Source organism: Genypterus blacodes, unplaced genomic scaffold (genome assembly GCF_046128005.1).
Source record: "Genypterus blacodes isolate CSIRO-AG114 ecotype Tasmania unplaced genomic scaffold, CSIRO-AGI_Gbla_v1 ptg000029l_1, whole genome shotgun sequence".
Lineage (NCBI taxonomy): Eukaryota > Metazoa > Chordata > Actinopteri > Ophidiiformes > Ophidiidae > Genypterus > Genypterus blacodes.
Window position 1 is genome coordinate 6699307 of NW_027466842.1, and position 26639 is coordinate 6725945.

The 26639-nt window shown below is 43.8% G+C and overlaps 2 protein-coding genes across 2 annotated transcripts; both read left to right on the top strand.

The window, feature by feature from the left end:
• The first annotated feature begins 44 nt into the window (after positions 1 to 44).
• On the top strand, positions 45 to 4201 carry LOC142994368 (E3 ubiquitin-protein ligase RNF126-like). The gene is made up of 9 exons (XM_076145164.1): positions 45 to 154; positions 747 to 808; positions 910 to 970; positions 1047 to 1276; positions 1579 to 1647; positions 1763 to 1832; positions 2155 to 2248; positions 2388 to 2503; positions 3492 to 4201. Exons 1-9 carry the CDS (start codon positions 80 to 82, stop codon positions 3642 to 3644), a joined length of 930 nt encoding a protein of 309 aa, XP_076001279.1. The 5' UTR covers positions 45 to 79; the 3' UTR covers positions 3645 to 4201.
• Positions 4202 to 5553: 1352 nt separating this feature from the next.
• LOC142994232 (potassium/sodium hyperpolarization-activated cyclic nucleotide-gated channel 2) lies at positions 5554 to 25959 on the top strand. Its single transcript, XM_076144977.1, has 8 exons — positions 5554 to 6734; positions 8546 to 8969; positions 10822 to 10983; positions 16263 to 16481; positions 22981 to 23127; positions 23250 to 23490; positions 24400 to 24564; positions 25013 to 25959. Exons 1-8 carry the CDS (start codon positions 5554 to 5556, stop codon positions 25957 to 25959), a joined length of 3486 nt encoding a protein of 1161 aa, XP_076001092.1.
• Positions 25960 to 26639: the final 680 nt, after the last annotated feature.

Here is a 26639-nt window from a genome sequence, read left to right on the forward strand (position 1 = left end):
AATGCTGCTCAAGCACGTCTGATGGTTTGTCCCTCGCTGCTACCCGTATGTAACGTTGCATCTACCCCCTCCAGTAGAAATGGCTGAAGCTTCTACACGGCCCTGCCGGTTTTTCTGCCACCGATGTTCGACAGAGATCATTCCGCGTTTACCGGTAAGTCAGCGCGTATCATCTATTAGTGCCTGGGTGAAGAACAAGAACAAGTGTCGTGCTGTTTACATTGTGTGTTTGTGAGCCTGTAACGTCGACACGTTGCTGTAGTTTAGCTAGCGACAGACAGCAGGCAGGATGCTGCGTGATAATTGTGGAATTAAAGTTAAAGCGTATAGTTTGACTTCATGTTTCACAGATAACTGAGCGCAACTTATCGTCTGCTCTCACCTTGGTGAACCAGCAAGCTAACTTTAACTCTGGAAGAAGCAACCCGACGGGTTTTCAATTTTATACTGTCTCTGTTGCCAAACGTCAGTTGGAAGGTTTTGTTTATGATTTGACTATGGCTGGTGCGTTTGAGTTCAAGTCATCATGCTCAACGTGGGCTTTATCTATAGCTTCGTATCGGGCTCTGCACATTGCTTTATTGTGTTCATCAAGGAATCTGTTGATTACCTGTTTTGACTATCCGAGTCCTCCGTTACTCTTCAAATTGCTTGTTTTGTCCAGGTCATTACAGTTGTTTTTCTTTCTTTTCCGTCATTTAAACTCCATGTGCTGCACATTCTGTCATGTTATTCTGTCACTGCAGGACTACACCTGCTCCCGCTGTGAATCTGGTTTCATTGAAGAACTGCCCGAGGACAAAAGGAGGTATGTAAACTATATATGTAATATACTGTATGTGTCTGGTGTGTTTGGTTGATTCAGCGTTGAAGGTGATAGCTGATGTTGTTCACTTCTTGTCCTCTCAGTTCAGAAAATGATTCCTCTTCAACGCCCTCCACGAGTGATGAGAGCCAGCCGTCCTTTGAGGTCAGTGGGACATGTAAGACAAGGAACAGCAAAATGTCTTGGACCATGATTTATTTTCCCTCTTCCCTTTCATTAGGACATGGACCACCAACACTTATTCACATTTCACTCTGAGTATGACCCGTTTACCCTGGAGTTTTTGTACGAGAACTTTCCCGGGCAATCCACAGATGAAGAGAGGGAGACAGAAAACAGGAGGCAACGCGAAGCAGCGGCCCGGCAACGGTTCAGTGCACGGCATCCGCAGGGTCGACACGTTCCTCGACGACAGGGTACGCGCCAAGAAGGAGTACCTACGTTAGAGGGGTGAGACAATGTCAGAATGTGTGAGTCTGGGACCAGAGGATTATTGATAACCTCGAGTGCCCCTGGTAGCCTTACATGTTAAGGTAGAAATGCTCTATGCCATCCTAGAAATAGATCAAGTGTTTTGTATTAACAACAAAAAAATCCCCTTTTTCAATATGTGTTTATTAGTATTAAATCTGAAAGTCGCCACATAATTATGAATAGAAACATATGTTCCCTTTATGCAGTGCACAGACGACTATTTTAAAGTCTTATTTGACTGTGAATGTTTCTGTGTTTGCTGTTTTTTTCTGATACAGAATCATCCAGCAGCTAGTAAATGGAATCATTGCACCAACAGCCATGCCAAATATAGGGATGGGACAGTGGTATGAATATGCATATGAATCAGATGTATATGAAATAATTGGGGTATGCATTTTTTGTGTCTTGTCTTTTGTCACAGATTAGTAAGCCATTCTGAAAGCAGTTTTTGATTTGCAGGGGTTTGCTACATTCCAATCCAATGGACTATGCCTGGGGTGCCAATGGACTTGATGCCATCATCACACAAGTACAGACACATTAGAAGATTGCCTCATTCTTGTCCATATTCTTCTTGCATCTTGTCCAAGACATTAGAAGATTTAAACATCTAATTGTTATTTATTTTTATAAAAATGTAGATGACACAGTGCTTGCAGAGCATATGAAAACAGAATGAATCATTAAAATGAAAAATTGTGTACTTATCTTTAAGAAAAAATATGGTACAGCTTTGTTGAATGAAGATTATAAAAATCTGGTGTTTACAGAATCAGCTTGTTGTCATACTGATGATTATACTGTGCAAACTAACTGGCTGTCATATGTTGTGATTCTGTCCTTTGTTGCAGTTATTAAACCAATTTGAGAACTCAGGTCCTCCACCTGCAGACAGAGAGAGGATAAAGAATTTACCCACAATCACCATCACAGAAGAACACGTGGGTATGTCCTTTTCTCCCTTAACTGGCTCTATCTATATATTGCTCTATGTATATTTGTAAAGTTCTTGTTAGTCGCGTGCGTGCATGCGTGTGTGTGCGCCTCATGCTCACAGACCATACACCATTTTCTTTTCCTGCAGCTGCTGGTTTAGAATGTCCTGTGTGCAAAGAAGACTACAGCGTTGGCGAAAGTGTTCGACAGCTGCCATGCAATCATTTGTTTCACAACGACTGTATAGTGCCATGGCTGGAACAGGTAAGTCCACAGTTTTAGATCTGATGCAAAAGTGTGGAAAGCTTCACAAATCACTTAAGCAGTGCTATCAAATGAGACAACCTTGGAAAAGGGTTTGGGCAGCACTGAATAAAAGAGAGTGGAAACCAACTAAACCACTATAGTGCCAAGGCAAACCCACACTGTTCAACAATGCAAAGAGGAAAGGAGATATTGGAGGGCATCAGGAAGAAGGTTGTGACAGCCCATCAGTCTGGGGAAAGCTATAAGACCATCTCCAAAAAATTCCATCTCCATACATCCACTGTGAGACAAATAATTTACAAGTGGGGGGGCATTCAACATGACCGCAACTCTGCCTAGAAGTGGACGCTTAACAAAACCATCACCAAGAAACACCAGAAGAATAACAAATCAGTTAAAGGCCATCCCACACATCACCTTGAGAGAGTTGCAGACCTCTCCGGACCCAAAGCATTCCAGCAAAACGACCAAGGAATGGCTTAAGATATAGAGGATTCGTACTCTTGATTGGCCCAATCAAAGTCTGGACCTCAATGCGATAGAAATGTTGTGGCTAGACCTGAAGCAGGCAGTACATGCCAGATGTCCCTCCAACCTCTCTTAACTGGCTGAGTTCTGCAAGGAGTGGGCAAAAATCCCCAACGCTGATGCAAGTGATTAGTGCTTACAGAAGATGTTTGGTGGAAGTAAAGTGCAAGAGGAGGTGCCAAAAGTTTTTGCAATTCCCCCTAAAAAAGTGCATGCAATTGATAAACATAAACCTGACATTTCATATACAAAAACTGGTGATGATAAAATAAAATCATGATAAAACAACAGAAAATTCCAAACTGCTCAAGGGGTTCACATACTTTCAAGCAGCACTGTATGCTCATATCTCAGCCTCTTTTGTAGCAGCATTGGTTTTATATTTATCTTGTGATCCTCGATGTGTTGATGTGCAACATAAAAATGTGTCGTTGTTGGTTTTCTCTCTTTCCCACAGCACGATACATGCCCTGTGTGCAGAAAGAGTCTCAGTGGACAGAACACAGCCACCGACCCACCAGGGTTATCAGGAATGAACTTCTCTTCATCCTCTTCATCCTCTTCCTCATCCAGTTCACCAAGCAATGAGAATGCTACCAGTAATTCATAGACTTTCACAGGCCCCGCCCCCTAACAGCCACAAAGACCCAATGCTGCTATTCTACAGCCGAGGGCGGGAATGTCGTCGGCTGATTTGAGTGATTTGAACTATTTGCAGACTAATCTAGGTGATAACTTTTGCGGGCTCTTCATTAATGTGTTTTTTGTTACTCTTCTGGAACTTAAAAGAAGTTCCTGGGTCCATCTCTTGCTGCTGTTGTGGACTATTTGAGGAACTGGGATTTGTCTTGACCAGAAGTGGAGCAGATTGTACCAAAGTGGACTGCTTTTTAACGGATACATGTCTTTGCCACAAAACTGCGACACATTTTATATTTAAGGTCAAATGTTCTTTAAAAGATATTGCCTGTGATAGTGCAGGTTTTAAATTCACACGTTTGAAGATATTTACTCCATTTTGTCAGACAGTAAATACAGGTAATGGATCAAATCTCATAGAAAAGGAATGTGAATGAATGTATCCCATGTTTATTTATTTATTTGACATTTTGCACAATCAATGTGAAGAATGTGAATTGTTTTTATATATATATATATATATATATATATATATATATATATATATATATATATATATATATATATATATCCTTTTTTTTGTTGCATTGAGTAAACCCTGCATGTATTATGAGTTTGTAGGTTTTACTTGAGCTCAGCCCTTTTTCTTTGGTAAAACAAAAAAAACCTCAAAAAGATCATTAAAACTCAGCAGTGGATACATCCTTACTAGCATTTTTGCTCATTTTAACATTTATTGGACCCACGCTCGAAATAAACTGAGCAAGTAGAATTTCCAACTGTGATCTCAATTTAAAGAAAGTAGAGGAAAAGCAAACACATCATCTTGTCTCTATGGAGATGGTCAAATGTGTTTTCACACTACAGTTGTTTATGATTGTAACTTAAAGTAAATCGGTCACAATATAGTGCCAAACAGTGTTGGAGGTTTCTGCTGATAATCACTATAGTTACAATGTTAGTAATGCTGGTATCACTGTGGAGAAAATATAGTTCTACTGTGCATTTTATATACAAATATGTGCCAACTGTTTCATTGCTTTGGTAAACTCCTATCATGAGTTAATGAGGGCAGCCTCATTTGGTCCTGAGTGTCTGTTGTTGCCTCATTGGAGCTGTCCAAGCATTGCTGTGAAGAGAGACACCTGCAGAGAATGAATTGCATTGTGTGTTCCACAAATGGTCTTATTTTGTATAGTAACATCAACAAAGATACAGAAAACCTAATCTAATTTTCGTTCTCTGTCCAACATTTAACTCAAGCAAAGTCAATCTGCGTCTCCAGCCCTTGAGCGGAGGCACGTACACAATAATGCATAGAGAAGTGTCTGCACTGATTTCTGACACTGTGCTTATTACCGATCTGGACAATTCCGGCGAGATTTAGTGACATACTTTCTGTGCGCCATCTGTGTGGCCACTAGATGTCGCTGGACCCCAACAATGGTTCACATTTGAGAGCGGTTGTCATTGAAAACACCCTCTAAAAGATATGACATCACTTTAGTTGTCATTAACACGTGGTAATCAGCGTTTGATGCTATTTTATGTCGTACTTATCAACATATTAAGCATCTGCTTCATAGACAGTTGGGCTCATGAAGCAGGGAGCATGGATATTAACTTTACATAAATGGATTAGTAGAAGCATGAGCTTTAGCAATTTAATGCTACAGGAAGCATACAAACAGTTAAATTACTTTGGTATTTAAGCGTCTGTGATAGCATGACTTGTGAAAGTGTAAGCGCAGTAGTTTGCAAAGAAGTCACGTCCACCCCTCCCTGTTCCTCTCTCCTTCCCCTCTCTCTTCTACTCTCCCCTCTCCCCTCCGAGATCTCTGATTGGTTTTCTCCAAAGATAATTGGAGGTAAAGTTTGATATGCTCAATGTCATGGACAAGAATGATGCTTCGCTGGCTAACGCTGCCACCATGAAAAAGGCGGTGGGCGGTGGTGGATGCGGTCACATCAACGCACCCAAGTCTGCTGCGTCCAACCGCTCAAGAAGCAACAGCACCCAGAACTGCCTGGACTCCGTTTCCCCCGGTGCACCGAGCAGTAAGCAGTTCGGTGCGGTCAGCAACGTCGTGATGGACGAGACGGACGACGGAGAAGAGGAGTCCAAGTTTCAGCATCCGCGGTTGCGCCGTGCCGGGGGGAGCGGCGGCGGCGGAGGTGGAGGAGGAGGCGGCAGTATCAGGATGAAGAACTTTACGCCAGGAGGGGGAGCCGCGTCCTCGGCTTCCAGGAGAAACTCCAGCAAGGAGCACAATCTTACGCACGCAGAGGACGCTCCTGCCGCCCCACGGCCCACTGCTGCCTCCAGAGCCACCAAGACCCAGACACCCTGTCCGGGCGATGCTGCCCAGCGCAGCGAGACCAGCAGAGCATCTGGGGCGGAGGCGTCGGTTTCAGTGGTCGCGGTAGAGGTTTTAAACGCGACAGCGGGTGATGGTTGCAACGGCGTCGCCCCAATTTCCAGTATGAAATGCAACAAAAACGGAGAATGCAGGAGGGACTCTGGTACCGGGAGCCTGCGCTCAATCATCTCCAAGCAGGAGAGGCAGACAGGAGGGTCGGGGAGGGCCGAGGACGGAGGGAGCACCAAGCGAGGAGCCTGTAACTCGACCACCGCCAGCATGGACGGCTCGATCACACCAGGAGGGTCTCTGACTGGAGGACAAGGATCAGAGAGCGCAAACCCCGGCGCTACCCCGGTGTCCACCGGCGTCCCCGAGAAGAAGGACTCCAAGGTGTCCTTCTCAAACGCGCCGAGCCGGAAAGCCTCGTCCTCGCTCCATGGCCCAACTCAGACCCAGCAACCAAGGAACTCTGTCACTTTCCAGAAGACGGAGGATGGACCTCAAATTGTGCCTGCCGAGGACGCAGAAGCCCAGGGCAGCCAAGCCAGCTTCATGCAGCGGCAGTTTAGTAGTATGCTGCAGCCTGGAGTTAATAAATTCTCTTTACGCATGTATGGTAGTCAGAAAGCAGTGGAGCGGGAACAGGAGAGGGTTAAATCAGCTGGAAATTGGATTATCCACCCCTACAGCGATTTCAGGTAAGTGGCTGCCATTGGCTGCGTCTTTAAAGCCATGAGGGCCCTTGTGGGCCCTTTGTCATCTACAACTTACTTTGCAGAAGTGATTTAAAACACAGACGTGGCCATTATTTGCGGCTACTGGCTGTAGATCCCGTGTTTCATACTTAAATTTGTAGAGATTGTAATCGATGCATTACAACGTCCTGCCAGTCTTCAAACAACCTGTTGTCAGGCAAATTCACTTTAGAGCCGGCTGCCCTTTCAAGGTTGTAAACAAAAGCTATTCTTGTTTGTAGTGGAAAATGTCTGCATGATGCTCAACAAGCTCGGCCTGCTAATATCCCTCGACTTTACGGTCACACTTAACAAAAGGTTAGCACCCTGACGCTAATTCAGGCTAATTTAATATGCCGTCGTTTTAAAATCGCCTGGTTATTCATCAATAGGATATAGACTGTGCGTGCGTGTGCGTGTCTCTCTCTCTCTGTGTGTGTGTGTGTGTGATGCACTCATTAATGGAATGTCACCTTGAGCCAAGTGTGCGAAAACCTCAAGCATGCTCACTGAAGACATCTGCCTGTACGACTCCCTGGATCCTGCAACGGATGAGCTCTGTGTCTCACGGCTCTCTCTCTCTCTCTCTCTCTCTCTCTCTCTCTCTCTCTCTCACTCTCACACTCCCTCACTCACTCACTCACTCACTCACTCACTCACTCACTCACTCACACACACACATCCACGCGCGTATTTAAGGAAGACGTCCTACTCAGTGAATTAGCAGATTCAGAACACTCCAGTGACCGCTAGACGCTTTAAACGTGCAGTGGGTGAGTCTATCGGTGTGATTTCAGCACCACACTGGCTGGACAGCTCAGCTGAGCACAGCCCAGCTAAGTGGAGTCATCGTGCATGATGGAGCGACAGTTTAGCTCCTCCACAGGCTGCTGTCCATTCATGTTTGGCCCATATGTATCACATAACGCAGAGTCAGTAGAGCACAAAGGTCTAAACTTGAGCCTGTATTCCACAGAGGAGATGTAATTTGATGAGAGGCCACTTTGGAGACATTTCTTTACCAGGCAAACTCCTTCACTGACAGACCCCCCACCACCCTCACCTGACCCCCTTCCTTGTTAAAGTTGCTTTAGGCTGCTGATAAACAGCAAGGTTGATGTACCAGTGTCAGAGCTTGTTGCGTAAGTCACACAATGTAATGACTCAGCTCTGCACCTGTCCTGCAGAGATCCATCTGACAGGCTCACACCTCCCTGCTTTTTCACCCTGTCTGTCCCATTCTGGCGCTGCCCCATTAACTAAAAGCAAAGCAAGTCATCTGCTGGTATCCATAGATACTGCAAGGTCACTCTGAGCTCCAAATGCACCAGTGGGAAGAAAGGAGGATGAGGCTAACACGCAAATCTACCTTCTCTCCACTAAAGCTTGAGAATGCATCTTTAAGAGCAAAGACGTCAATTAGAAATGCACTTATAGAATACAAATATATACATTTTGTCATTGTGCTGCATTAGCATAAAGAGGATTTTCTTCTAAAAATTAGGATGAAATACCTGTAGCGATATTCAACAATTTACCAACAAGTGAAACTAGGAAACAGTCTGTTGAGCAGCATTCCTCTCTCATTACTCTCTGCCAAAGTGTGGCTCCTGCACTTCGTCTACACTTCACCGTCTTTGTTTAGGAAGTCTCTTGTGCCTATCGGCTTGTGCCATGTCTTATCTGACTCTATTTTTGTCTTTTTCTCCTCCCTCCCTCTCCCCCTCCTGTATTCCACACACAAACACACAAACACACTGTCACCTACCTGTTAGGTTCTACTGGGATTTCACAATGCTGCTGTTTATGGTGGGCAACCTGATCATCATCCCTGTGGGTATCACCTTCTTCAAGGACGAGACCACTACACCATGGATCATCTTCAACGTGGTCTCTGACACCTTCTTCCTCATGGATCTAGTGCTCAACTTTCGCACTGGAATCATCATTGAGGACAACTCGGACATTATTTTGGACCCTCAAACTATTAAAAAAAAATACTTAAAGACTTGGTTCATTGTGGACTTTATCTCCTCCATCCCAGTGGATTACATATTCCTCATTGTGGAGAAAGGGATCGACTCTGAGGTCTACAAAACAGCCCGAGCACTGAGGATTGTCCGCTTTACCAAGATCCTAAGTCTTCTGAGGCTGTTGAGGCTCTCTAGGTTAATACGATACATTCATCAATGGGAAGAGGTAAGGGAATGAATTTCGTGAGATCCAACTGTCCCCCTTATGAAAATTAAATTGACTCTAGACACACATGTGGGTGATGACTGTGGGATTAATGTTCTCACCTGCCTCCTGGTGGGAAGTGTATCAGCTTGGCAGGATGTTTGAGCTTTAACAAACTTTGCCTTCTAATTGCTGTTGTTGTTACACCGTCTCTGTGTCTGACCTAGCAGTCCCATAGGTGGCATCGGGTGGTCTAATAAGCAGCCTATTACCAGGGCAAACACAGTCAATCAATTTAGGCACCAGAGGAAGAGCAGGTGGGGTAGAGGGTGGTTATAGTAAGCAGCACTGGGGGGCTGTTAACTGTGATTATATATGCGAGTAATTTTTCATTTAAAGGGATTTAAGAGGACAGGCAAGCAGGAAGTCACTCAGGTGTAAAACTGGAATGTTTTAATTGTGGCGATGGTGCTGGTAAAAGGTCAAGTCTGCCATTCCTGTGGTCTAAGTGTTACCCCCAGTTCTGATCGCCCCGGCCACCTAGCTTGATTTCCTCTCTGAGGGACTCTGTGTTGGGCCCCAGCTCATCCTTGCACTCATTTCCCTAAATGATCACAATGTCATGAGATCACTCAACTTTTCATTTATGCCAGTATTGGCAGCCTGGTTTTGGCATTTTGCAGTGGTGAGCCACACAGTGGGGCTCGGCTTGGCTCACTTGACCTTTGGATAATTGGATTTCTGAAGATATGATGTGATACACACACACACACACACACAGTGGTGCATGATGGGAAGTGATACTCACCATGCATGGACAATGAAAGGTGAGAAGCAGAGATGTAGTGTAGAGTGAAAGAGACACTGACGTCCGTGGCTGTTTGTTTTGGCCAGCAGTGCTTTCAGTTTGACAAAAGTGCTTGTATGCTGTCCGTGGCCCTGAACTCCTCCCCTGACTGCACAACTTCACTGCTCTATGGAGGGATCGCCTTTCTGTCCTCTGAGAAAATGTATGACACATTTATTTTGTCAGTTGCCAGTTGATACAAACTGACACATAAAGTCCCATAGTGGCATTTAGAAAAGATCAGCACATGTGATTCATGTCCACACCCATTTCTCATCCCTCCTAACACACAGTATCGTTTCCTCCTCAGTCACACTGAGTAACAAATTCCCCATTTCTCCACTTAAAGACGTGATCTCATTGTAGGTTTAGACTTTATTACAGGGTGCCTTTGTGTGTCCTTGTTGTCAATTGTGATCATTAGGACATTACGTAATTTAACAGAAAAGTGAGTGGTTTGCTCAAGTCAGTTTAGTGTTAGGGGATCAACTAGAATGATTGATATGTGAGACGACATCAACTATCAGTTGTTAAGGATCATGATGGTCCCTGTCCATCATTGTGTGCGTTTGGACGTGTATGTGTGTGTCTGCACGTGTTAGCATGTCTGTCTGTGTTGTTAGTGCATTTGTGTGCCCGCGGGCTTGCGTGAGCGCTCCGTGTGTGTGTGACTTGGGTTTGTGCGTGTTGGAGCTCTGATTGATGTTGATGTATCTCTGTGTAACAACTGTCTTGCCTGCTCCTGCTGCGTTTGATTTGGGACTGACGGCCACCTATCTCCCTGCTCATTAATCACTCTCCAAAAAGAGAGAGACACGCACTGTGGGGATGAATGGATCTCAGAATCCTTTTCTCTGATGTGTTATAAAGATTTCAAGCTCGTAAGAATTTAATGGAGTTAAGAAAGATTTGACATAAATAGAAGATAAGGAGGAAATGTGAGTACAGTATCCAACATTCCTGCTCAATTCCTTCAAATTCTTTCATCTATACATTTTCCTGTGCTGTTCTTTGCTTTTGCCGCAGATCTTCCATATGACCTATGACCTGGCCAGTGCAGTGATGCGGATCTTTAACCTGATTGGTATGATGCTGCTGCTGTGTCACTGGGATGGCTGCCTACAGTTCCTGGTCCCCATGCTGCAGGACTTCCCTTCAGACTGCTGGGTGTCCCTCAACAAGATGGAGGTATGTCTGGCTGGATATGCATATCAACAAAAAGAAAAAAAAAAACCACCCTGAAGCAGAATTTGTATCTGCTCGTCTGTGTGGAAAGGAGTTGGATTGGATTGGACAAACAATCAATATTTTGTTATACCTAAAACAAGAAACTGTCATGCCTGAATAGACTTTACCCCTTCAAATGACCAGAAAATGGATTCATATCCTCAGGTTGAAGCATTTGCTATTATTGGGAGAGAAGGAATCAAGCTTAAAAGATAACAATCTGCTCATGCTGTTTGGTCATGTTAAATGTAAATCCCCTGTGTTAGTAGAAATGGCTCTGTATGATTTAAATAAATATGGCCTGAACTATTTTATATCATTATTATTAGCCTAAACAATGTCAGTAACAATTATTTGATCATCAATCAGCTCCAAATAGACATATTTTAAACAAATTTACTAAATTCAGCTCAATATCTTTGAGTAAATGTTGCTCAGTGCAGTAGTGTAATGACACAATATTGAAATTAAGCTGCTATCTCCTCCATATAAACAAATCAAGCAAATTACTCTGTCGTCTGCGATCATTTCCGCCCATCTGTGTTAAACATAGAAAACAACCTCACGATACCAATGAAGCTGCTGTGAAAGAGAAGCCAGAGAGATTGAAGCGCAGCTCCAGATCGCCGGCTGCCTCCTCTTCACCTCAGTGGGGTGATGACAGGAGAGTTGAAAGAGGAAAACACAAGGATGGGGGGGGGGGCATGGTCAGGCAGCTGGGCGCTTTGTTGCCATGTTTCTGTCACGGAGATAAAAGCTGCTTGTTTATAGGTCTGTCTGTCAGCCCAGGCTCTTACTGGGCAAGGTGGAGACCACACTAACACAGAGCCCAGGCACAGGTCCAAATGAGGCTTTAAACTGGTCAGGTTCTGCTATGTGTCATTGTTCGGCTCAGTCACGACGGCTTATAAATTTTCCTTTAGAATTATTTCACAGATGCCAAATGCGGCAGTTTCTCTGTTTTTATAGCTGTACTTAAGTAATGCCAGTTCAAACAAGTTAACGTTGTGTTGGGAATCAATTCTGCTTTCTAAATTTAGTGTAAAATGATATTGCACTCGAGTAAAATTGGAGTGCAATGCCAGCAAAATATGCTTAATCCCTGACGTGCCAACAGTCAAATTAGTGAGTAAAGTTGTAATATTGCTTTCGCTCCAGGCAATGATGGCACAATCATGTAGAAGCAGATTTCAAGATTTAAGATGTCACATATCACAATACTGATCAATACTTATACAAGATCAATATACACAAAGTAACCAAATTATTTGGTACAAACCAATTCAATCCAATGCAATAACCCTGCAGTTATTGCCACTTTTGTGTGGTTTGTTTTTGCTTCGTGTCAGCTGTTTTTTAAACTGCGATAATTTTTGAGGGTGTTTGTGGTGCAGTTGTTGGATTGATTAATGTGATTGATTACTAATCCTAATGTAATCCACCATGTTTAACTGCAATCTCAAAATAACCGTAGAGATTACATTAAAACTGATTATTATAAGACTGACATGAAGTAGAATTGGATTGTCGTACAGTTTCATTTCTATAGTTGTGTGCTTATACATTTAATCAGTAACTGTATGTTTTATAGAAATGACATAGAAAAGATCCCCTGCCAAGTGTGATTTGTTACGCTGAAAGGTTGTGTATGCATTCAGAGGAGGGTTAAATAATGCAGTGCATGACGTTGAGTTTTCTACATCAAAGACTTGGCTGGGAGTCGGGGCCTTCGGGATCGTGGACACACCTGCTCTGCTGAGAGTCTGTGAAGATCCCAGCCTCTCAAATACAATTTGTTTATCAAATATCACATTTCCTAACCAATGGTGGCCTCCTCTGAAAAGCCAAAGCTGCAAGAACACTCGGCCACTCAGCACATACATAGTACATAGTCCAGGATGGTGAAGTCAAGAGCTGACAGGCCAGCGACTCCTCCATTTTTTCTCCCCTTTGTGTAATCCAAGACAGTCGGTCTCTAGAGAGCTGTCACTCTCAAACTAAAGGGGCTATTCTGGCATGGTACAGGCTGCCTATAGCCTCCTGAGGCCGACCCCCCTATTCAATGGCTGACAACTCCTAACACTTGCCATTGTGTTGCGGCCAGGCCATCCATCAAGCCTTGCGCCCTATGGTGGCTCTAGAAGCTCTAGCAGCCACGAGTAGGAACCATGGAGGGCATTCAGAACACTGTAACTCTGGGTGACAGAGTCGCCAGCCGCCAGTAATTGGATCCAGCAGAACTTGCGCTACCCTATGGAGTATAGGTTGATTTTGCAGTACACTACAACCTCTTTCCATTATTTCATTTTGTTTATATTTAGCATTTAGCTTGACACTGTCTTGTCAGCCACAAAGTTAATTTTCATGGTCGAGTGCAGCTTGGTGGCAGAGGCGACTGTGTAATGATAGTGACAGTGCTGCTAACTGCCACACGGGGTGTATAGTTTCAATTCTGTAATTACTGCTGTGTGTGCATCCTCACTCTGTACGCATCAAATCACATCCTACTCCTGCTCCTATTATCCTCCACCACCATCAGTAGGAGGAGGTGCTGCTGTGCATCGGCCTGTATGCTTGCAGGAGATAATCCAGTAATCACTACATATGGTGTTAAATGACTTACATTACTCAATGCACCAAGTTAGCACCAATAGTATTTGCAGTCCACTGCTGGACAGAGCAAATTTAATTTGAACTGCTCACTAGGCCCTGTAACAGCATGTAAACATGAAGAGTAAAAGCTGCTGTCTAGCCGTCGTAAGTAGATGTTTGTTTCCTGAGAGAGGAGAGAGGAGAGAGGAGGATGGGATCATTTCATGGATGATTGCTGGAATACTAACAGGTTCCAGAATATGCTACTAGGAATATATCCTACCATCCAATTTAGTGATTCGTTTGTAAGTCGTGACCATTTTTTCATTGTAAGAAAGTTTTCCTTCTCCAAACAGGCTGAGTAAACTGTATATGCACACACATACAAGCATACATACACACACACACACAGAACCAGAATTAGCTCTGCCTACTCTACAGTGTACCTGAAAAGGTCAGTACATAGTAATAACCAGCCAGGAATACAAATTGATTCTAACTGCATTTGTTTTTTTTCTTAATGACATTTGTGTATTACATTTGAAGAAAATTAGTAGAAAATACCGCCCATGTGTGAGATTGTTTTCATGGTGTCCTGGTCTCCAGAGATGTAGAAGTCAACTTTTCTCCCTGAAGGTAACACACACCACAAATCAAATACTGATATGGTTTGTGTTTTGGTTTGTCAGCATCACAGTTTTGGCATGCGATCATTTGGTTTGGCAAGAAGTCACAGTCAGAAACGTAGCAGCGGAATAAAAGTGAGAGGCATATTAGGACAGCAGTACAACCTGAGCTCCTGTGTTATCAGCTAACTTCAAACAGAGCTAATGGATACAGTGATTACTAACAATAGAGCAGATAGCTTCCAAATTGAAATCTCCAAGGAGATCTGTTGAGAGTTAAAACAATATGGAGTCAGGGGGGGGCGGGGGGAATGGGGGGTGGGGGCATCCCTCTCTCTCTCTCTCTCTCTCTGTCTCTGTCTCTGTCTCTGTCTCTGTCTCTGTCTCTCTCTCTCTCTCTCTCTGTCTCTCTCTCTCTCTCTCTCTCTCTCTCTCTCTCTCTCTCTCTCTCTCTCTCTCTCTCTCTCTTTCTCTCTCTGTCTGTCTCTCACTCTGTGCTATTTCAGAAAGTGTTCATCATTCATCCATTATTCAATCTGGTTTACTCCAATGTTTCTCTTTCTGTTTTTGTTTTCACATATACTGTACACCAATTTGCGAGAGTCCACTTGGTGGAGCTATATTTATTTTTGGAGTCTTACTTTTTCCCTGAGCTCATGACAGATGAGTCCTTCTATCAAGGCGGCATTTTAATGTGGCTCTTGGATGATAACAAACCACTATGGCAGTGTGTGTAGTGACAGCACATAGGACAAGTGCTTCTCTGTCATACCTGCAGTCAGATCTACATGCTCTACTTTGCACTGCCTGATAAGAATGTATTTTTATACAAAGCCATCCGTCCCAGCATAAGGTTCATCTTTTAATATCGACATTACTGAGCGGATAATCTAGTTATATGATTTATATAAGGCAGCAAAGCATGGTCTGTTATATGTTTCTCTATTTTGTAAAGCAAATACACTGATGGATTGCTAATGTATACAGTATGTTTCAGTTGAGGATATTGTTGGTTGCTTTTGCTGAGTGCACATTCTGAAGTGTGTATATCCCAACAGAAATGGTAATTGAGGAGGACAAATGTGTGTGTCTCTCTCTTTATGTGTGTGTCAGAGGATTATGATAGAAACTGCTGTTAATGTGCTTTTGGAAACCATTTCTAAAAGGTTTTTGTAGAGTTTTCTATAGTTTCCATGGACACGGCCAGTGCTTTTCTAATACACTACAACAGTTCTCATGCATGAACCACTGATGGTAACCCTGTGGTGGTACATCAGAAATATCATTCTTGTTGCAAAGTATTGACAAATAAAACAGTTAAAATTATTTTCTTTGTAAAAATAGCTTAATCCGTCCTGTGTGCACACTATGTATTTCTATCAAGCAGAGGTCCCTGCATTCTTTTATTCCACAATGAAAAGAGGGGAAAACAAAGGGAGGTGGGTTGATAAAAGCTTATTCTGAAGTCTTTGATGCTTTGTAAAGACGATGAGTTTGGCACTGAGCAATCGTGGAGTAACACTGAGCTGCTATTTTAAATTAAGATCTGTGTGGGAAAGTAGGAGAGGTCAAGTCATGAATATAAGAAATGCTTCTTGAAGTTGTAAGTTGTTATGTGAGGTTTATCTGAGGGTTTTTTGAAGTTTATCACTTCTCAATCCCAACACAGGCAGCCTGGTAAAAGGGCTTCCTACTGTACGTCTGAAAGGGCATATTAAATGGCTTCTCATTATCATTTCTCTCTGAGGAAGTCATTTCCAAACTGTCTCTACCTCACAGATTAGACCTTGCAGGAGTCCCCTGATGTCTTTCCACTTCCTCACTCTTACTTTCCGATGCAGCTCTGTCCCTGGAGTTCTCATTTGTTCCAGTGCTCCTCCATGACCCCGCTGTCCACAAAGCTTCTACTGGTTCCCTACTCTCTCTCCCTCTTACTTTATCTCAGAACATGTATTTGTATGTAACATTTTGTGTTTTAACTGTTTATCTCCATGTCCCCTTTCCCTTTTTTTGTCTCCTCAGAATGATACCTGGTCAGAGCTGTACTCCTTTGCAGTGTTCAAGGCAATGAGCCACATGCTGTGCATTGGTTATGGCCGGCAGGCCCCGGAGAGCCTATCAGATATCTGGCTGACCATGCTGAGTATGATTGTAGGAGCTACTTGCTATGCTGTTTTTATTGGCCATGCAACTGCTCTTATCCAGTCCCTGGACTCCTCCAGACGGCAGTATCAGGAAAAGGTGAGGAATCATAAAAAAAAATTTCTGATTGCTACTTTCTTTTTAAAGGGGTAATATTATTCATTTGTGAAATGTTATATAGTGGGGAGAAAGTGAAGTCAGATCAAATTTTTTTAGCCCAATATCACATTCAATGTCTCAAAGGGCTTAATATGCCCACACAATAAATGGTTCTAGAGGGAAAAGGAAGAAACCTTGTGAGAGGCAATTTAAAGAGCGATTTCCTCTCTGTGTGCAAAAGGAGCCAAGGACATAACTGACGAAGAGATGAATAATATAGGAAAAGGCCTCATTCAGTGGGAGAATCTCAAGTCCACAGAGATATGAATCAATATGAATCAAAAAGTGCAAGAGAGAGACAATAAACACAACAAATACACATACACACATACATAAATACAACATTTTAGTCCTGATCCAAAATGTTATGAACATTGCAAAACAAAATGCATCCAGCAAGTCAAAACCACTGGTCCTGAACTTCCCTGAATGATGTCATCAACCTGTAACCCACAAAGTCCAAGGCTCAATCTGAACTGTCGGACATCAGAGACGCAACCCTGATATCTGACACAGGACAGGGGCCTTTAAAGGGACAATACATAAAACAGACCCCCAAATGAAATTAACAACATATATGTCATACGTGTCTTCTTTACATCATCTTTACATCATCCCTGCTGGCAGCGGAAGGAAACAACAATCCCAACAATCAGTTTGAACATCTTTGACCTCTTTTCCCTTTTTTCTATCTTGTCTTCACCGGTTAACACTTTTTATATCATTACAATATTAGTTGTCGCATCTCAGGCTGTGTGTGCGTGTGTGTGTCGTCATCCTGCATCCTCATCCATTCATTTAGGTGCAATGCAGGATTTGAGCGTCATGAATATGAATGTGAGGTGTGTCAAAGCACGCTGGAATATGGAACAAGCTGTATTTGCTGTAGCATCAGGTGCCCATTATAGTCGGATCCCCATCTGAGATTTGACCTTGATCACGTTTAACAACTGCTGTTAACCCGCCCGTGTGGGTTTTGCTGGGAACATCAGTCATCTGCTTGAAACAGTGACGCGGGCAGAGCGTTGAGCTGAGCGGTGCTGCAGCAGTGGCCTGTGGTGGTAACAGCACAGCCTCCCTGTTTCCAAGCAGAGTCTCGCAGGCTGGGGAGCAGGGGGAGTGTTGCCCGCTCTCGCCAGCCAATCGGAGGCTGCGGGTGTGTTCGGCCAGGTAGAGCCATGGCGTCGGGGGCCAGAGGGGGAGGGGGGTTGGGGGAGGGCGAGAGGGAGAAGGAGAGAGAGAAAATTAGACGTAGACGGTGTGTGTGTGTGTGTGTGTGTGTGTGCGTGTGTGTGTGTGTGTGTGTGTGTGTGTGTGTGTGTGTGTGTGTGTGTGTGTGTGTGTGTGTGTGTGTGTGTGTGTGTGTGTGCGTGTGTGTGTGTGCGCGCTATGATGTCCCCTCGGGCAGCGGGGTAGAATTGATGAGGCAGCAGACCTGTGTGTCCTGCCAATGTCATCCTCAAGGTGACGTAAGCAAACATGGCTGCCTCTCTCCCTCTCCCTCGCCCATCCTGATCACTCACTCAGTGCTCTCCTCCCCCTTTACATTACCCCCCACCCTGTCTCGTCCCCTCCACCTCTTCAACGTCTCCTCCTCGTTTTCAGTGTCTGTTATGTCTTCTGTCCCACTCTTGCCCTTATCTCTCCCCTCCCTCAGTTTCTCTCTCTTTCTCTTTTTCCCTCTCTCCATCCTCTCTGATGGTGTCCTTGAGAGGTGCAGTGCTAACTGGCTCCAACAGGGAGTAAAATGAGGGGGAGGGGAAACCTGGCGCACCGCATGATATTTGAACAGTCTATGTCAGTCTATGTATTTGAAAGCGTTTGCGGTTATTCTTTTTTGGCTATTAATTTGTGGAACTTGCCTCCGATATTTTCAGCTGTTAACTGGGATGCAGAGGTAGAAATCAGATACAATAAATGGTCAAGAGCCAAAGATTCAGCAGGGTGACTGACCTTTTAGGTATTTAGCATGTGTTTGAGTGTGTTACTAGTCGCAGTGGTGTGTTTAATGATCAAACCTGCCAAAACAGAAACATACATAAGTACAAATGGCTCCAATCAGAATGCCTATTAAACCCTCTTCAGTTAGGCCCTTTTCCTTGCCTTATTCCACAATGTGTTTCTTGCGGAGGGCAGTGAAAGTCAATTCCTCCAAAAGCATTTTCTCCTCTGTTGATGTTGATTTTCTTTCTTTCTTGTTTTCCCCCAACCAAGTTTGTTCTTTGCTGCCCTCTGAAGATTAGTATTTGAGCTGCAGACGTGTTTATTAAATACTCGGCTAGCAGCGGGCGGCCAGGCGATGTCACTCATACTGATGCTGCTGCTGCTGGGAGAATTCGCCATGCGTCCAGATAAGAGAGCACGTAAAGTTATTTATTTATTTATGTATTTTTATTATTTGGCGAGTGTTAAACCATTCTGTAACATCCCTAGTGTGGGTCGAACCAACACTGCTCAATTCAACACTCACTCAAACACTCACTTTCATTGCCATGTGGGTTAAATTTATGAACTGTGAGTAATTAACATATGCGTGTAATCGTGCATACTGTCACGTGGTCGGAGACATAAATCACATTTGTACAGTCTACAGTCACACTTTCATTCACTTCATGTTCATGTGTCCAAAATGTGACATCACTTCCTGTTTTGCTGGGACGTGCGAGGTTTGGTTACAGTAGACAAATTCTTTCAGTTTTTTGTAGAATGAGCCATTTACTTACTTGGTCCAGACATTCTGCTTGTTACAATTGAGCTAAAATTGCAGGATATGTGAAAAAAATGAATTCAAAGTGGTGGACAAACTCAAAGAATCACTATGATACTATGACTTCATGAAGTTATAATATGAAACTTAAATGTCATACCACCATCAGGCTGAATAAAAATGAAATCCATAGCGAACGACTTGACCCTGACGTCTAACAACCTGCCAAATTTGATTCAAACTGTCCAAGTTATCACTGTGACTGACTGACAGGCAGACAGGTGGACTGATTGACAGACAGACGGAATTGAATCAGCTGTGCTACCTTGCAGTTATATGAGCCTAAAGAGTAATTTCTCTCAGTAAGACAAAGCTGTCTGGCCTGATGTGGCACAGGACAGGATACAACATTGTTTTCTCATTTCTCCTCCTCCTCTGCCTCTGCATGATGCGGCCACCATTCACACCAGCGATCTGTCTTCTTTCGGCCGGACGGCTTGTCACTGATCACTCTAATTATCCAGATCCGGACTGACTTTGCAAAGTTCGTGGCCAAAGCGATGTCTCCACGGTTGCGTGGTAGTCGTGCCAAAGCTACTCACTCAACTATCAGGCCTTCTCCTTTTGTCATCACTCTCTTTGACTGAAGTATAAGATTTTCAGTTTTTTCCTCAGAAGCCACGTTTCAATTAAGGAGACTTTGAATTGTGTGAGATCCCGCAGCATGTTGTTCCTCCCTCTGTACACATTTCTGAATCAAAGACAGGGGAGGCGAGCTCTGACTTGGTACTATCTGATTTCCTTCTCTTTGGTGAATGTGCTTTATATTATAATGAGGCGATTTAGCTGTGAATGAAGGGAATGAATTATACATTTGCATGGCCATCGAGGAGGAATGAGAATTTCCACTTGTAGCAAGGTTGAAGAATGAATGAACAGGAATGCAAAGGAAAGGAAAGGAGAGGACAGGAGAGGAAAGGAGAGGGCACTGGTTGTTCTGTTTTATGGTTAATGGGTTGAAACGTCTACGTCATGTGAAAAACAAACCACTTAACAAATTAACTCTGAAAGACCAATCAGAATCACAATGTGTTTTCACAAAACGGCAGTTTAGATGGCAAAATGTCAGTGCAGCATTTTAGTGCCGCATACACTGTCATCAAAGTGACACAGAAAAAGGATGTTATTTTCACTTTCACTGGGTGTTTGTCAGTCCCCCCTGGGTGCTGTGACGCACTGGCCGGATGCTCGCTGCCTTTTCTCAGTGTCACAGCAGAGGTTTCAGGTAGACCTGCTGATGATCAATACAACACACTGTGACGCGGCTCTCAAACCCCAAGCATTAAATGCCACCGTGCAAGTCAGTCAGATAATCTTTTGCTGTCTCATTTTAGAGCGTCTGACACGTCAAACCGATGCTGCTCAGCCATTATGTCTCTGTGGGGGAGGGGAGTTTTTTTTTCTCCTAAACTAACACCTAAAATCTCCCCCACGATCAGCGCTCCGCTAGTATGAATGGCGCTCCAGGTGCAGCGGCAGCTTTGGCATGTCAGGTAAACGCTGGTGGCACAGGGGTCACACCTTCAGGCCGCGCTCCAGACTTTGTGTGTTGCGTCACTCCATCAGAGTGAAGCAGCTGTCCCCACCCAGGAGAGCATCTCCTCACATGGCTGTTGAATAATTCAGCTTGTGCATGTTTGGTTTATTGGGTGAAGATACACACGTATCAGTCAGAAACAAGCAATGCTTTTTCATGCATAAAGTACAGATATATTTGTGGTCACAGTGCTCCCACAGCGCCTCCCTTCTGCATGTTATACCAATTACACAAACAGTTTGTGGTATCAGATTTGTACGTAATTTTTTACAATGGACTCTGTTTAGTCCAGAGCCCCAATATGAGCTGTAATTATTGTGTAGGACGGTAACTCAATGATGTTTTGTTTTTCAGATAGGTGTTAACATGCTGCTATCATTGATCTCTTCATTGCCCCGCACAAAGAAAGGGTCAGGGAAGTAATAGCAGGGCTCAATCGGTTACGAACAACCTGATTGTTAAGAGCTCTTTGCGACAAACGAATGGGTCCAATTCATGTGCAGCGAGAGCTGTTCGCCTTTTGTTGCTTTAAATTCTGCTCACTAGAAGCTACTCGTAAATTGTCTGATTGTTTGCTGTGATCATTAAAGCAGCAGAGGCAACGAAAAGCAGAGTTTGATGATGGAGCAAAATCTGCAAAGCAAATATATTCAGAAAACCAGGTTTTCCCAAATAAACGTATATATCTCACCATGGCTACAGTGGCACCATAATAATTCATCCCACCCCCACTCTCAATATGTTAAAATGCTGATATTGATCCCGACTCTGTTCAAAGAGCAGGAGTCTTTATGACATATGTGAGGATGTCATGACCCTGCACTGCTGTCTGTCTGTCTGTCTGTCTGTCTCCCAGTGTGAGGCATTTATCTGTTGCTCATATCCAGAGCAGCTTGCAGCGAGTGAGCAGGTGGGCCTCAGTGTTAAGCTCGGGGCCTCTGACTGGACACATGGCTGCTGACAAAATATTGTGAACCTGAGACTCTACACTTATGCTAGCAGTCACCCTGCTCTAAAGTGCACCTCATCAACCACGCTCACTGTATGTCAGCTGACGTCAGCTGCCCTTTCTCTTTTGGACTATTTCCGTGGGTTCCTGTCGTACAGTAGAGCTGCAGGAGCGATAGAACAGAGGCCCACTGAGCTGTCATGGCGCTTCTCAATGTTTTAAACAGCTTTATATGTGCAGAGCTCAGCTGCAGGTTCAGGTTTGTGAAGCTTCTGTTTGATAAGATAAGATAAGATAAGATGATCCTTTATTCATCCCACAACGTGGAAATTCACATGTTACAGCAGCAAAGTGGATAGTGCAAAGCAATAAGGGCATTCAGATAAAAAATATAACAGCCTAACAAAAGTAAAGAGCCTATCAAAAGTTGATGTGAGTAGAACTGCACACAATCTGACAGCAAAGAACAAGGGACATCTCTTTCTCTCTACCCATTGGAAATGGAGCTTGGTCTTCTCATTGTTCACTTTGGACTGATTGTGATTAGCATATGTCAGCAATGGAGGATGATTGTTTGTATTACTTGCTGTGCAGGGCTCTTCACTTTGCATTCATCCGCCATCGATTAATTAGCAGGTTCTTGAATATAAGGACAATTGTATTATGTCAGTCTACAGCTGACGGTGTGTGTGCTTGTTTACGTTCTCACATCGGAAGTAACATGCTAAAAACTACTGTTGAATCATCTCGTTGCTCATCATTGGTTTGCTGTATTCATCTGTGCTCTGTTTGTATCTGTGTATAACAAAAAAACATCAGTTATGCCTGTTTTGTTTTGTATTTGTTTGTTTGGTTTGAGTTCTAGCTTTAAAAATTCAGTTGACTTCATAGTTTGTATCCATCGGGAATGAGATCTGCTGTGTGTTTTCAGCAATAGATTCACATACACAGGAATGTGTGTACAGACACTCATGTTGCATCACCACTTGTGCTGAAACCTTACAAGTGTTTTCAAAGGAAAGGGTTGCAAGGTGAGAACAGTTATGTCATTGAAACAACCTTTATAATGATATTCAACACACTGACGGTTAGGTTAATAACAGATTCGTCCTGTTTCCTCCATCCAGTCGTCGCCCTACATTAATGGAGCATTAACTCTGTCTGACCTGCTCTCCTCTCCCTCCAGTACAAACAAGTGGAGCAGTATATGTCCTTCCATAAGCTGCCTGCTGACTTCCGACAGAAAATCCATGACTATTATGAGCATAGATACCAGGGCAAGATGTTTGATGAGGAGAGCATTCTGGGAGAACTCAGCGAGCCCCTCAGAGAGGTAACACTCACACACATCTTTCTATCTTTTACTATATCCATCCATGCATGTAGGTTTGCACACAGAGTGACCCACTCATACTGACCTGTGTGTGCACCGCTTTTCCTGTTTTTCATTATTAGGAAATTGTCAACTTCAACTGTCGCAAGCTGGTGGCGTCCATGCCACTGTTTGCCAACGCAGAGCCGAATTTCGTGACCGCCATGTTGACCAAGCTGCGTTTTGAGGTGTTCCAGCCGCAGGATTACATCATAAGAGAGGGCACCATTGGGAAGAAAATGTACTTCATCCAGCATGGCGTCTGCAGCGTCATCACAAAGGGAACGCTGGCCATGAAGCTCTCTGATGGCTCTTATTTTGGCGGTATGTTTGCTTTGGTTTTCTTGGTGCTTTTAAAGACATGTTGATATTTACATGAATAAATGATCAAATACAGAACCAAACACAAATAATTCTACATCCAAATTCTCAAAACTCTTCTGCACTGGATCATTTTGCTTTCATTGCTTCAGACTGCAAAGAACAGTGACAGAATGGCGTGTTTCAGTAATGCCACTGCAAACGTGAAATCATTGACAAAGAGCTAACAATTTCTTATTCATGAGGAATTACTGAATTAATTATGGCGTATCTATTTTTATATATTTATATAATAATTGTAAGGTAATTACACGGCTCAGAAATCTAACTTCATGGAAACAGAACAAGAGGCGTGAGAATAAATGGTTAATAATTGATCGATGTGAGCACTTTATATGTTTATTATACGTTACAGCAAGATGTTACTGGAGTGTCAAAACAACAGGGGCACTGCTGTAACTATCCTTTTCACCAGTTTATACAGTTTATTATTTAAGCTATAACTGCTGTGAACAATCAACTTAATCGCCCACAATTATAGTGATCAATGAAGGAGAAGGTGGTGGCCACGTAATCTATAAATGAGCTGATCCAGACTCCTTTAACCAGCTTTCCAATTAAATATTAATATTGTCCCTTCATAATTAAATTATATGTAAAATGCTTCATATTTCCAAAATGAATACTTTTGTTATTCCCATGGTCCTGTTGGTTCTGTTAGAAATTAATCACCCAGAATTTTAACAATTGTCACAATGTAATTAATTTATAATTAGTAGTACAACGTCCTTTCCCTGTGTATGTATATGTGTGTGTGTGTGTGTGTGTGTGTGTGTGTGAAAACCGTATCTCGGAATTATACTTCTTTATAGGTGTTTAGAGCTGTTGCCGTCTCTCTTTGCTCCTTTTCAGAGATCTGTTTACTGACGAGGGGTCGGCGCACGGCCAGTGTGCGAGCGGAGACTTACTGTCGACTCTACTCTTTGTCCGTCGACAACTTCAATGAGGTGCTGGAGGAATATCCCATGATGAGGCGAGCCTTCGAGACCGTTGCCATCGATCGTCTCGACCGCATAGGTAATGACCTTATAAGGAGTTCATTTAGCTGGGGCATCTTGTCTCCTTTCCTCCACTCTGTGTAACATCCAGTAGAATTTTCACAAAAGCTTTCTGAACGCAACTCCTGTGCAGAAATTAACAAAATATGGTGCTCAGTTAACTTTTCCAGAATATTAATGTTGTAATAGGCAGTAAAATGAGCTGCGCTGTTCCGTCGGAATGACACAGGACACTGTAACAGTAGAAGCAGAGGGTACAGGGTGACACATCCATTTTCCTCAGGGTTTGTTCTGCAAGAGGATGTACCTGCTGTGAAGGACATCACACGCTATATCTAACTCTTATTTCTCTAAATCCTTCCTTTTCCACATGCTGTATTTATGGTTTGTCCTCCCTGACCTCTCCTGTCTCGTTTTTTCTAAAACCCTTCTTTGTCTTTAATAAGGAATCTATTTTCCCTCAATAGGTAAAAAGAATTCCATTCTGATGCATAAGGTTCAGCACGATCTCAACTCTGGTGTCTTCAACAACCGGGAGAATGAGATGATCCAGGAGATAGTGAAGTACGACCGCGAAATGGTGAAACTGGTGGACCTGCAGAGGCCGCGGGCCATGTCCATGACTCCATCCATCGGGGGGATCTTTGCTCCTCCCGGTCAGGCTGCGTCAGGTTCGGCGATCGCCACCCTTCAGCAGGCTGTGGCCATGAGCTTCTGCCCCCAGATGGCGAGCCCCTTGGTCGGCCCCGGGACTCTGCAGTCCCCTCGGATGGTGCGGAGGTTTCAGGCAATGCAGAATTTGTCAAGCCCAGTTTCTATGTCTCCTCTTCAGTCTCAACCCCCTCAGATGCCCGGAGGGGCTTTTGGCTCTGCAATCTCCAGCCCACCTGTCCAAAGCCCGCTCGCAGCAGGACGGACCTTCCAATATATGGGGGCCGCAGGACCATCGGGGTCCCAGTTGTCCCTAGTACAGCACCATGCACCCAGCCCCACACAGACCCAGCAGAGGCCTGCTTCACACAAGAGCACCCACTCCCTCCATACAGGCAGCTTGAGCCAGGGTACACGTGCTCTGTCTGCCTCCCAGCCTTCACTCCCACAGGAGGGAACACCACAAGCTGCCTCTGCAGCTCCCAGCCCTCCAACATCCACCCGCACATCCAACAACTCCATCGGCCCCTCTCAACCCTCTCACCCCAGCCTTCCGGGGCCCTCAGGGGTGGGGAGGGCAGCGGGAGGTCCACAGAGGGTAGTTTTTGCCTCCACTCCTCCTCCAGGTGGACCTGCTGGAATGGGGGCAGTAGCAGCAGCTGCTGGGTCAGGACCTCCAGACTCTGGAGTTCCTAAGAAAGATTCAATTGTCAGCCTCCCAGAGCTAGACTCTGCCAGATCCCGGCTGTCTTCCAACTTGTGACCCTGGTAGAGTTCAGGAAAGAGGCCTTTTTTGTAGGAGAATCTAAATGTTTGTTTTAGGTCAGTCCAGCTGCTCTGTCAGCGTGCTTATGACCAATCAGCTGCGGCCTACGTCACCAGTCATTCTACCTGGATGCCCTGTGTGCTGGTGTAGAAAGAATGAGAAGAGCAAGTCTTGTGACACTTTGGCTAAAAGGAGTCTATACAATTAAACTAACATAACTTGAGGTGGAACTGGTCTAGTCTACTGTACCAGCACCTTTAGTCTTAGTATCACCCCTTACACTCTGCTTCCAAACACCTACTGTATATCGCTGTCTTTACTGTAAAGAAACGTACGATTAATGTAATTATTGCATACTGTGTAGAATCCATGCAATGCAATCTAGCAGGAGCTGGACTTAAAAATGAAAATCAGGGAGTTGAGGTCAAATGACAATGACATTTTAAGCGTTAAAGTGTTTTGAGTGTAATTTTTCTGTATAAGCTGTCGTAGCAAAAGAACACATTGCTCTTCATATTGTTTAAAATAGTAGTGAAAATAGTGTTTTAGACCGCTGGTCGATCTTACATCGATGTGTAAATAGTTGACGAAAAAAGTACGGAGGGATATTATATTCATTGTATCTACCCAAACCAAAGTTGAGCTTGACCACAAAGTCTGGTTGTGTCTGTATCAAC

What these genes read in the sequence shown, in the direction of transcription:
- LOC142994368 (XM_076145164.1), top strand. Translation starts at nt 80, where the DNA reads ATGGCTGAAGCTTCTACACGGCCCTGCCGGTTTTTCTGCCACCGATGT. An exon ending in GGAGTACCTACGTTAGAGGG is followed by an intron (nt 1,277 to 1,578) that starts GTGAGACAATGT and finishes TTTCTGATACAG; the next exon opens with AATCATCCAGCAGCTAGTAA. An exon ending in CATCACAGAAGAACACGTGG is followed by an intron (nt 2,249 to 2,387) that starts GTATGTCCTTTT and finishes CTTTTCCTGCAG; the next exon opens with CTGCTGGTTTAGAATGTCCT.
- LOC142994232 (XM_076144977.1), top strand. Translation starts at nt 5,554, where the DNA reads ATGCTCAATGTCATGGACAAGAATGATGCTTCGCTGGCTAACGCTGCC. An exon ending in TCAGCGAGCCCCTCAGAGAG is followed by an intron (nt 23,128 to 23,249) that starts GTAACACTCACA and finishes TTTCATTATTAG; the next exon opens with GAAATTGTCAACTTCAACTG. An exon ending in TGATGGCTCTTATTTTGGCG is followed by an intron (nt 23,491 to 24,399) that starts GTATGTTTGCTT and finishes GCTCCTTTTCAG; the next exon opens with AGATCTGTTTACTGACGAGG.